The following is a 12,826-nucleotide window of genomic DNA, read 5'->3' as shown; positions in this document are numbered from 1 at the left end:
TAATTTCTCTGGAATGACCAAATTGTCACAATCATCCAGAGTAGATAATACCTCCTTAAGTAGTGCGTGGAGATGTTGTAATTTAAATTTAAAAGTTACAATATCAGGTTCTGCTTGTTGAGAAATTTTCCCTGAATCTGAAATTTCTCCCTCAGACAAAACCTACCTCCTGGCCCCTTCAGATAGGTGTGAGGGTATGTCATTAAAGATATCATCAGCGTCCTCTTTGCTCCTTCAGTGTTTAAAACAGAGCAATCACGCTTTCTCTGATAAGTAGGCATTTTGGAAAAAAATGCATGCAATAGAATTATCCATTACAGCCATTAATTGTTGTATGGTAATAAGTATTGGCGCACTAGATGTACTAGGGGCCTCTTGTGTGGGCAAAACTGGTGTAGACACAGAAGGGGATGATGCAGTACCATGCTTACTCCCCTCATTAGAGGAATCATCTTGGGCAATATCATATCTATGGCATTATTATCCCTACTTTGTTTGGACATTATGACACAAATATATCACATATATTTAAATGGGGAGACACATTGGCTTTCATACATATAGAACATTGTTATCTGATGGTTCAGACATGTTAAACAGGCTCAAACTTGTTAACAAAGCACAAAAAACGTTTTACAATAAAACCGTTACTGTCCCTTTAAATTTTAAACTGAACACACTTTATTACTGAATATGTGAAAAAGTATGAAGGAATTGTTCAAAATTCACCAAAATTTCTCCACAGTAACTTAAAGCCTTAAAAGTATTGCACACCAAATTTGAAAGCTTTAACCCTTAAAATAACGGAACCGGAGCCGTTTTTACATTTAACCCCTATACAGTCCCAGGTATCTGCTTTGCTGAGACCCAACCAAGCCCAGAGGGGAATACGATACCAAATGATGCCTTCTATAAGCTTTTTCAGTGGTTCTTAGCTCCTCACACATGCATCTGCATGCCATGCTTTCCAAAAACAACTGCGCATTAGAGGCGCGAAAATGAGGCTCCGTCTATGACTAGAAAAGGCCCCCAGTGAAAAAGGTGTCCAATACAGTGCCTGCCGTTTTTATTAAAACAATCCCCAAGATTTAACAACTATTAAAAGTAATAATCTGCCAAATATACTTAGTAAAGTAATCGTTTTAGCCCAGAAAAATGTCTACCAGTTTTTTAAGCCCTAATGAAGCCCTTTATTCTTTTACTTAAACTAAGAAAATGGCTTACCGGTTCCCATAGGGAAAATGACAGCTTCCAGCATTACCGAGTCTTGTTAGAAATGTGTCATGCCTCAAGCAGCAAAGTCTGCTCCACTGTTTCCCCCAACTGAAGTTACTTCATCTCAACAGTCCTGTGTGGAAACAGCTATCGATTTTAGTAACGGTTGCTAAAATCATTTTCCTCTTACAAACAGAAATCTTCATCTCTTTCCTGTTTCAGAGTAAATAGTACATACCAGCACTATTTTAAAATAACAAACTCTTGATTGAAGAACAAAAACTACATTTAAACACCAAAAAACTCTAAGCCATCTCCGTGGAGATGTTGCCTGTGCAACGGCAAAGAGAATGACTGGGGTAGGCGGAGCCTAGGAGGGACTATATGGCCAGCTTTGCTGGGCTCTTTGCCATTTCCTGTTGGGGAGGAGAATATCCCACAAGTAAGGATGACGCCGTGGACCGGACACACCTATGTTGGAGAAATTTGGGTTTCATATCCCTATAACTAGGGTCACTAATGGAAAAACTGACACATTCTAACAGATTAGACCATGTAATGTTTGCATCAGACTGACACTTCAAAACTTAATTTATAGAATAATATAAAGAATCAAAGTACCATGTGGCCCTGTTGAGGGTTAAGGAGCAACATTTGAAGCTTTTCAAGTTATATAGGTTGGCCATTGCCTTGTCATTTGTATTAAAAAGCACATTGTATATATATAAAAAAATATATATATAAAAAAAAAAACAGACAATTGATTTGTCTTGTCAGGTCTGTCCCTCTTCACCAAAAGAGCTGTAGAATTTGTTAGCCAGTGAGTATGGCTAGAAAGAACACAAATCATACTGATAATTTAAATTTACATTTCAAATTTTATCTGAAAAAAAAAAAAGAACTTTGAATTCTGGTCTTTCATATGCATAATATGTGTATTGGATTTTACAATAGCTCTCTTAAAGTGACTGTAAACTTTACTAAATTACTGGCCAATATATAAAAGTAATCTTAAAACAGGGGCACTTTAATTCATTAACATTTTGAATGACGCTTCATTTTTTAAATATTTAGCACAGAGTTATGGTAAACATAAATCCGTTACTCCGCCCACATCTCATACTGTATTTAGCAGAATGATGACAAATCTGGCTTCCTCCAATAGTTGTGTGCCCCATGAGCTGGACGCCAGATGGGGCACACAACGATAGGAGGAAGCTGGATTCATCATCGATATGCTAAAGGTGGTAGGAGATGCGGGTGGAGGAACGGCGTTATGTTTACTATAACTCTGTGGTAAATATTTTAAAAATGAAGTCCCTTTCAAAATGTTAATCAATTAACGTGCCCCTGTTTTAAATCCAATAATTTAGTTAAGTTAACAATCACTAAGATTTTTCTTCCTTTTTTTTTTTATTTCCTAGCTATTATTAACTTCAAATGTTAAGGTTTTCTAAAGTTTTATTCTAAATATGTGAGACAGGGGCATTTTTAGGACTTTGCCTATAGCAACAGGAAGAGTAGTAGATTTTTAAGGCGTAATATGCCGTTCCACTCCTATACTCTCCAAATGTTTAATTTTATTACAAAGCAATGGTCCCTGGTTGTCTAGTTGTGGAAAAAAATATTTACAGTGACAGTAAAGTCAGTAAGTTCACTCTGTAGAATTCATTAGTACAATATAAAGAATATATACACTATCTCTTTATACTAAAGTGGTCATTTATGCCTATTGAAATTAGCTGTCAAACGTTACAAATGTCCTCTTACCACTATAGATTTTGTTCTCCGACGTTAGCAGCATCAGTCAATCAACAATCTGCCCAGCTGGCTCGAAGTTATTTATGCGCATGCATGTGTTGCGCCAGTTGGGGTAATCATCTGATCACCTTTGAATACTCTGTGCGGATTCCGGCTATTTGTGTGCATTCCTATTCGCGTGTAGCGTTGTAGCTATAGACAACATCATTATGAGCATGTGCATTGATGTACTCCTCCTCAGGAGCCCGCGACAACTGTGACATATAGAGTGGGCGGGACTGCTCTTTACAACACTCTGCTGGGCAGAATACAAGAGTGGGTGGAGGAAGAGCCAAAAAAACGATGCTCCGGTTTGCGCTTTTAAACTATTCTTTTAATGAACATAAAACTTATTTGGAGAAAATATTAAAGCGGTTGAGGTTATAGGATTACAGCGTTAGCCATAATGAGAGAATAAATTATTTACCATCACTTTAAAAGAGAATGGGGGGGCACAGCAGGTATTCCCAGTGTCTAGCATTTAATACTTAATATAACACTAATGTGACTACTTGTAATGCTGCATTTAATCTTTATATTGTCACCGAATATGTAGCCATAATACACACACACACAGTAATCTTACCAGCACTTGTTCTACATTCTCAAACACTTCCCCTCTGTGATAGCGAACTGGCAGGTCCCAGGGGCAGTGCATGCTGTGCTTCTGGCTGCTAATACGGCAGATCTGATGGTTACCTGCAGAGACAGGAACATGATGTGAAACGTCATAACTGGTAAATAAGATCATTCAGTGCTTATGGTTATGTGACTACAAAAGCACAGTCAATATTATTATGTATACAAAGTGTATGTGGTGTATGTTATCTGGCATGTCACATATACTAAGGTAATGGTGTATGTTATCTGGCATGTCACATATACTAAGGTAATGGTGTATGTTATCTGGCATGTCACATATACTAAGGTAATGGTGTATGTTATCTAGCATGTCACATATACTAAGGTAATGGTGTATGTTATCTGGCATGTCACATATACTAAGGTAATGGTGTATGATATCTGGCATGTCACATATACTAAGGAATGGTGTATGATATCTGGCATGTCACATATACTAAGGTAATGGTGTATGATATCTGGCATGTCACATATACTAAGGTAATGGTGTATGTTATCTGGCATGTGACATATACTAAGGTAATGGTGTATGATATCTGGCATGTCACATATACTAAGGTAATGGTGTATGATATCTGGCATGTCATATATACTAAGGTAATGGTGTATGATATCTGGCATGTCACATATACTAAGGTAATGGTGTATGATATCTGGCATGTCACATATACTAAGGTAATGGTGTATGATATCTGGCATGTCACATATACTAAGGTAATGTGTATGATATCTGGCATGTCACATATACTAAGGTAATGGTGTATGATATCTGGCATGTCACATATACTAAGGTAATGGTGTATGATATCTGGCATGTCACATATACTAAGGTAATGGTGTATGATATCTGGCATGTCACATATACTAAGGTAATGGTGTATGTTATCTGGCATGTCACATATACTAAGGTAATGGTGTATGATATCTGGCATGTCACATATACTAAGGTAATGGTGTATGATATCTGGCATGTCACATATACTAAGGTAATGGTGTATGATATCTGGCATGTCACATATACTAAGGTAATGGTGTATGATATCTGGCATGTCACATATACTAAGGTAATGGTGTATGTTATCTGGCATGTCACATATACTAAGTTAATGGTGTATGATATCTGGCATGTCACATATACTAAGGTAATGGTGTATGATATCTGGCATGTCACATATACTAAGGTAATGGTGTATGTTATCTGGCATGTCACATATACTAAGGTAATGGTGTATGATATCTGGCATGTCACATATACTAAGGTAATGGTGTATGATATCTGGCATGTCACATATACTAAGGTAATGGTGTATGTTATCTGGCATGTCACATATACTAAGGTAATGGTGTATGTTATCTGGCATGTCACATATACTAAGGTAATGGTGTATGATATCTGGCATGTCACATATACTAAGGTAATGGTGTATGTTATCTGGCATGTCACATATACTAAGGTAATGGTGTATGTTATCTGGCATGTCACATATACTAAGGTAATGGTGTATGATATCTGGCATGTCACATATACTAAGGTAATGGTGTATGATATCTGGCATGTCACATATACTAAGGTAATGGTGTATGATATCTGGCATGTCACATATACTAAGGTAATGGTGTATGTTATCTGGCATGTCACATATACTAAGGTAATGGTGTATGTTATCTGGCATGTCACATATACTAAGGTAATGGTGTATGTTATCTGGCATGTCACATATACTAAGGTAATGGTGTATGATATCTGGCATGTCACATATACTAAGGTAATGGTGTATGTTATCTGGCATGTCACATATACTAAGGTAATGGTGTATGTTATCTGGCATGTCACATATACTAAGGTAATGGTGTATGATATCTGGCATGTCACATATACTAAGGTAATGGTGTATGATATCTGGCATGTCACATATACTAAGGTAATGGTGTATGATATCTGGCATGTCACATATACTAAGGTAATGGTGTATGATATCTGGCATGTCACATATACTAAGGTAATGGTGTATGATATCTGGCATGTCACATATACTAAGGTAATGGTGTATGATATCTGGCATGTCACATATACTAAGGTAATGGTGTATGTTATCTGGCATGTCACATATACTAAGGTAATGGTGTATGATATCTGGCATGTCACATATACTAAGGTAATGGTGTATGATATCTGGCATGTCACATATACTAAGGTAATGGTGTATGATATCTGGCATGTCACATATACTAAGGTAATGGTGTATGTTATCTGGCATGTCATATATACTAAGGTAATGGTGTATAATATCTAGCATGTCACATATACTAAGGTAATGGTGTATGTTATCTGGCATGTCACATATACTAAGGTAATGGTGTATAATATCTAGCATGTCACATATACTAAGGTAATGGTGTATGTTATCTGGCATGTCACATATACTAAGGTAATGGTGTATGATATCTGGCATGTCACATATACTAAGGTAATGGTGTATGATATCTGGCATGTCACATATACTAAGGTAATGGTGTATGATATCTGGCATGTCACATATACTAAGGTAATGGTGTATGTTATCTGGCATGTCACATATACTAAGGTAATGGTGTATGATATCTGGCATGTCACATATACTAAGGTAATGGTGTATGTTATCTGGCATGTCACATATACTAAGGTAATGGTGTATGATATCTGGCATGTCACATATACTAAGGTAATGGTGTATGATATCTGGCATGTCACATATACTAAGGTAATGGTGTATGATATCTGGCATGTCACATATACTAAGGTAATGGTGTATGATATCTGGCATGTCACATATACTAAGGTAATGGTGTATGATATCTAGCATGTCACATATACTAAGGTAATGGTGTATGTTATCTGGCATGTCACATATACTAAGGTAATGGTGTATGATATCTGGCATGTCACATATACTAAGGTAATGGTGTATGATATCTGGCATGTCACATATACTAAGGTAATGGTGTATGATATCTGGCATGTCACATATACTAAGGTAATGGTGTATGATATCTGGCATGTCACATATACTAAGGTAATGGTGTATGATATCTGGCATGTCACATATACTAAGGTAATGGTGTATGTTATCTGGCATGTCACATATACTAAGGTAATGGTGTATGTTATCTGGCATGTCACATATACTAAGGTAATGGTGTATGTTATCTGGCATGTCACATATACTAAGGTAATGGTGTATGTTATCTGGCATGTCACATATACTAAGGTAATGGTGTATGTTATCTGGCATGTCACATATACTAAGGTAATGGTGTATGTTATCTGGCATGTCACATATACTAAGGTAATGGTGTATGATATCTGGCATGTCACATATACTAAGGTAATGGTGTATGATATCTGGCATGTCACATATACTAAGGTAATGGTGTATGATATCTGGCATGTCACATATACTAAGGTAATGGTGTATGTTATCTGGCATGTCACATATACTAAGGTAATGGTGTATGTTATCTGGCATGTCACATATACTAAGGTAATGGTGTATGTTATCTGGCATGTCACATATACTAAGGTAATGGTGTATGATATCTGGCATGTCACATATACTAAGGTAATGGTGTATGTTATCTGGCATGTCACATATACTAAGGTAATGGTGTATGATATCTGGCATGTCACATATACTAAGGTAATGGTGTATGATATCTGGCATGTCACATATACTAAGGTAATGGTGTATGATATCTGGCATGTCACATATACTAAGGTAATGGTGTATGATATCTGGCATGTCACATATACTAAGGTAATGGTGTATGATATCTGGCATGTCACATATACTAAGGTAATGGTGTATGATATCTGGCATGTCACATATACTAAGGTAATGGTGTATGTTATCTGGCATGTCACATATACTAAGTTAATGGTGTATGATATCTGGCATGTCACATATACTAAGGTAATGGTGTATGATATCTGGCATGTCACATATACTAAGGTAATGGTGTATGATATCTGGCATGTCACATATACTAAGGTAATGGTGTATGTTATCTGGCATGTCACATATACTAAGGTAATGGTGTATGATATCTGGCATGTCACATATACTAAGGTAATGGTGTATAATATCTAGCATGTCACATATACTAAGGTAATGGTGTATGATATCTGGCATGTCACATATACTAAGTTAATGGTGTATGATATCTGGCATGTCACATATACTAAGGTAATGGTGTATGTTATCTGGCATGTCACATATACTAAGGTAATGGTGTATGATATCTGGCATGTCACATATACTAAGGTAATGGTGTATGATATCTGGCATGTCACATATACTAAGGTAATGGTGTATGTTATCTGGCATGTCACATATACTAAGGTAATGGTGTATGATATCTGGCATGTCACATATACTAAGGTAATGGTGTATGATATCTGGCATGTCACATATACTAAGGTAATGGTGTATGATATCTGGCATGTCACATATACTAAGGTAATGGTGTATGATATCTGGCATGTCACATATACTAAGGTAATGGTGTATGATATCTGGCATGTCACATATACTAAGGTAATGGTGTATGATATCTGGCATGTCACATATACTAAGGTAATGGTGTATGATATCTGGCATGTCACATATACTAAGGTAATGGTGTATGATATCTGGCATGTCACATATACTAAGGTAATGGTGTATGATATCTGGCATGTCACATATACTAAGGTAATGGTGTATGATATCTGGCATGTCACATATACTAAGGTAATGGTGTATGATATCTGGCATGTCACATATACTAAGGTAATGGTGTATGATATCTGGCATGTCACATATACTAAGGTAATGGTGTATGATATCTGGCATGTCACATATACTAAGGTAATGGTGTATGATATCTGGCATGTCACATATACTAAGGTAATGGTGTATGATATCTGGCATGTCACATATACTAAGGTAATGGTGTATGTTATCTGGCATGTCACATATACTAAGTTAATGGTGTATGATATCTGGCATGTCACATATACTAAGGTAATGGTGTATGATATCTGGCATGTCACATATACTAAGGTAATGGTGTATGTTATCTGGCATGTCACATATACTAAGTTAATGGTGTATGATATCTGGCATGTCACATATACTAAGGTAATGGTGTATGTTATCTGGCATGTCACATATACTAAGGTAATGGTGTATGTTATCTGGCATGTCACATATACTAAGGTAATGGTGTATGATATCTGGCATGTCACATATACTAAGGTAATGGTGTATGTTATCTGGCATGTCACATATACTAAGGTAATGGTGTATGATATCTGGCATGTCACATATACTAAGGTAATGGTGTATGATATCTGGCATGTCACATATACTAAGGTAATGGTGTATGTTATCTGGCATGTCACATATACTAAGGTAATGGTGTATGATATCTGGCATGTCACATATACTAAGGTAATGGTGTATGATATCTGGCATGTCACATATACTAAGGTAATGGTGTATGATATCTGGCATGTCACATATACTAAGGTAATGGTGTATGATATCTGGCATGTCACATATACTAAGGTAATGGTGTATGTTATCTGGCATGTCACATATACTAAGGTAATGGTGTATGTTATCTGGCATGTCACATATACTAAGGTAATGGTGTATGATATCTGGCATGTCACATATACTAAGGTAATGGTGTATGTTATCTGGCATGTCACATATACTAAGGTAATGGTGTATGTTATCTGGCATGTCACATATACTAAGGTAATGGTGTATGATATCTGGCATGTCACATATACTAAGGTAATGGTGTATGATATCTGGCATGTCACATATACTAAGGTAATGGTGTATGTTATCTGGCATGTCACATATACTAAGTTAATGGTGTATGATATCTGGCATGTCACATATACTAAGGTAATGGTGTATGTTATCTGGCATGTCACATATACTAAGGTAATGGTGTATGATATCTGGCATGTCACATATACTAAGGTAATGGTGTATGTTATCTGGCATGTCACATATACTAAGGTAAAGGTGTATGATATCTGGCATGTCACATATACTAAGGTAATGGTGTATGTTATCTGGCATGTCACATATACTAAGGTAATGGTGTATGATATCTGGCATGTCACATATACTAAGGTAATGGTGTATGATATCTGGCATGTCACATATACTAAGGTAATGGTGTATGATATCTGGCATGTCACATATACTAAGGTAATGGTGTATGTTATCTGGCATGTCACATATACTAAGTTAATGGTGTATGATATCTGGCATGTCACATATACTAAGGTAATGGTGTATGTTATCTGGCATGTCACATATACTAAGGTAATGGTGTATGATATCTGGCATGTCACATATACTAAGGTAATGGTGTATGATATCTGGCATGTCACATATACTAAGGTAATGGTGTATGATATCTGGCATGTCACATATACTAAGGTAATGGTGTATGTTATCTGGCATGTCACATATACTAAGGTAATGGTGTATGATATCTGGCATGTCACATATACTAAGGTAATGGTGTATGATATCTGGCATGTCACATATACTAAGGTAATGGTGTATGTTATCTGGCATGTCACATATACTAAGGTAATGGTGTATGTTATCTGGCATGTCACATATACTAAGGTAATGGTGTATGATATCTGGCATGTCACATATACTAAGGTAATGGTGTATGATATCTGGCATGTCACATATACTAAGGTAATGGTGTATGTTATCTGGCATGTCACATATACTAAGGTAATGGTGTATGATATCTGGCATGTCACATATACTAAGGTAATGGTGTATGATATCTGGCATGTCACATATACTAAGGTAATGGTGTATGATATCTGGCATGTCACATATACTAAGGTAATGGTGTATGATATCTGGCATGTCACATATACTAAGGTAATGGTGTATGATATCTGGCATGTCACATATACTAAGGTAAAGGTGTATGATATCTGGCATGTCACATATACTAAGGTAATGGTGTATGATATCTGGCATGTCACATATACTAAGGTAATGGTGTATGATATCTGGCATGTCACATATACTAAGGTAATGGTGTATGATATCTGGCATGTCACATATACTAAGGTAATGGTGTATGTTATCTGGCATGTCACATATACTAAGGTAAAGGTGTATGATATCTGGCATGTCACATATACTAAGGTAAAGGTGTATGATATCTGGCATGTCACATATACTAAGGTAATGGTGTATGATATCTGGCATGTCACATATACTAAGGTAATGGTGTATGATATCTGGCATGTCACATATACTAAGGTAATGGTGTATGATATCTGGCATGTCACATATACTAAGGTAATGGTGTATGATATCTGGCATGTCACATATACTAAGGTAATGGTGTATGATATCTAGCATGTCACATATACTAAGGTAATGGTGTATGATATCTGGCATGTCACATATACTAAGGTAATGGTGTATGTTATCTGGCATGTCACATATACTAAGGTAATGGTGTATGATATCTGGCATGTCACATATACTAAGGTAATGGTGTATGATATCTGGCATGTCACATATACTAAGGTAATGGTGTATGTTATCTGGCATGTCACATATACTAAGGTAATGGTGTATGATATCTGGCATGTCACATATACTAAGGTAATGGTGTATGATATCTGGCATGTCACATATACTAAGGTAATGGTGTATGTTATCTGGCATGTCACATATACTAAGGTAATGGTGTATGATATCTGGCATGTCACATATACTAAGGTAAAGGTGTATGATATCTGGCATGTCACATATACTAAGGTAATGGTGTATGATATCTGGCATGTCACATATACTAAGGTAATGGTGTATGATATCTGGCATGTCACATATACTAAGGTAATGGTGTATGATATCTGGCATGTCACATATACTAAGGTAATGGTGTATGATATCTGGCATGTCACATATACTAAGGTAATGGTGTATGATATCTGGCATGTCACATATACTAAGGTAATGGTGTATGATATCTGGCATGTCACATATACTAAGGTAATGGTGTATGTTATCTGGCATGTCACATATACTAAGGTAATGGTGTATGTTATCTGGCATGTCACATATACTAAGGTAATGGTGTATGATATCTGGCATGTCACATATACTAAGGTAATGGTGTATGTTATCTGGCATGTCACATATACTAAGGTAATGGTGTATGTTATCTGGCATGTCACATATACTAAGGTAATGGTGTATGATATCTGGCATGTCACATATACTAAGGTAATGGTGTATGTTATCTGGCATGTCACATATACTAAGGTAATGGTGTATGTTATCTGGCATGTCACATATACTAAGGTAATGGTGTATGATATCTGGCATGTCACATATACTAAGGTAATGGTGTATGATATCTGGCATGTCACATATACTAAGGTAATGGTGTATGATATCTGGCATGTCACATATACTAAGGTAATGGTGTATGTTATCTGGCATGTCACATATACTAAGGTAATGGTGTATGTTATCTGGCATGTCACATATACTAAGGTAATGGTGTATGTTATCTGGCATGTCACATATACTAAGGTAATGGTGTATGATATCTGGCATGTCACATATACTAAGGTAATGGTGTATGATATCTGGCATGTCACATATACTAAGGTAATGGTGTATGATATCTGGCATGTCACATATACTAAGGTAATGGTGTATGTTATCTGGCATGTCACATATACTAAGGTAATGGTGTATGATATCTAGCATGTCACATATACTAAGGTAATGGTGTATGATATCTGGCATGTCACATATACTAAGGTAATGGTGTATGTTATCTGGCATGTCACATATACTAAGGTAATGGTGTATGATATCTGGCATGTCACATATACTAAGGTAATGGTGTATGTTATCTGGCATGTCACATATACTAAGGTAATGGTGTATGTTATCTGGCATGTCACATATACTAAGGTAATGGTGTATGTTATCTGGCATGTCACATATACTAAGGTAATGGTGTATGTTATCTGGCATGTCACATATACTAAGGTAATGGTGTATGATATCTGGCATGTCACATATACTAAGGTAATGGTGTATGATATCTGGCATGTCACATA

The 12,826-nt window shown here is 36.2% G+C and overlaps 1 protein-coding gene across 1 annotated transcript in view; it reads right to left on the bottom strand.

Annotated features, from left to right (window-relative positions):
- Positions 1-12,826, bottom strand: part of TTC17 (tetratricopeptide repeat domain 17) — a 327,287-nt gene that overhangs the window by 249,290 nt on the left and 65,171 nt on the right. The window contains exon 10 of the mRNA XM_053689293.1: positions 3,602-3,714. Within this exon, the coding sequence (XP_053545268.1) occupies positions 3,602-3,714 (113 nt within the window). The remainder of the gene's footprint in view (positions 1-3,601; positions 3,715-12,826) is intronic.

The sequence above is a fragment of the Bombina bombina genome, chromosome 7, assembly GCF_027579735.1.
Source record: "Bombina bombina isolate aBomBom1 chromosome 7, aBomBom1.pri, whole genome shotgun sequence".
Classification (NCBI taxonomy): Eukaryota; Metazoa; Chordata; class Amphibia; order Anura; family Bombinatoridae; genus Bombina; species Bombina bombina.
This window is presented reverse-complemented; position numbering and strand designations above follow the sequence as displayed.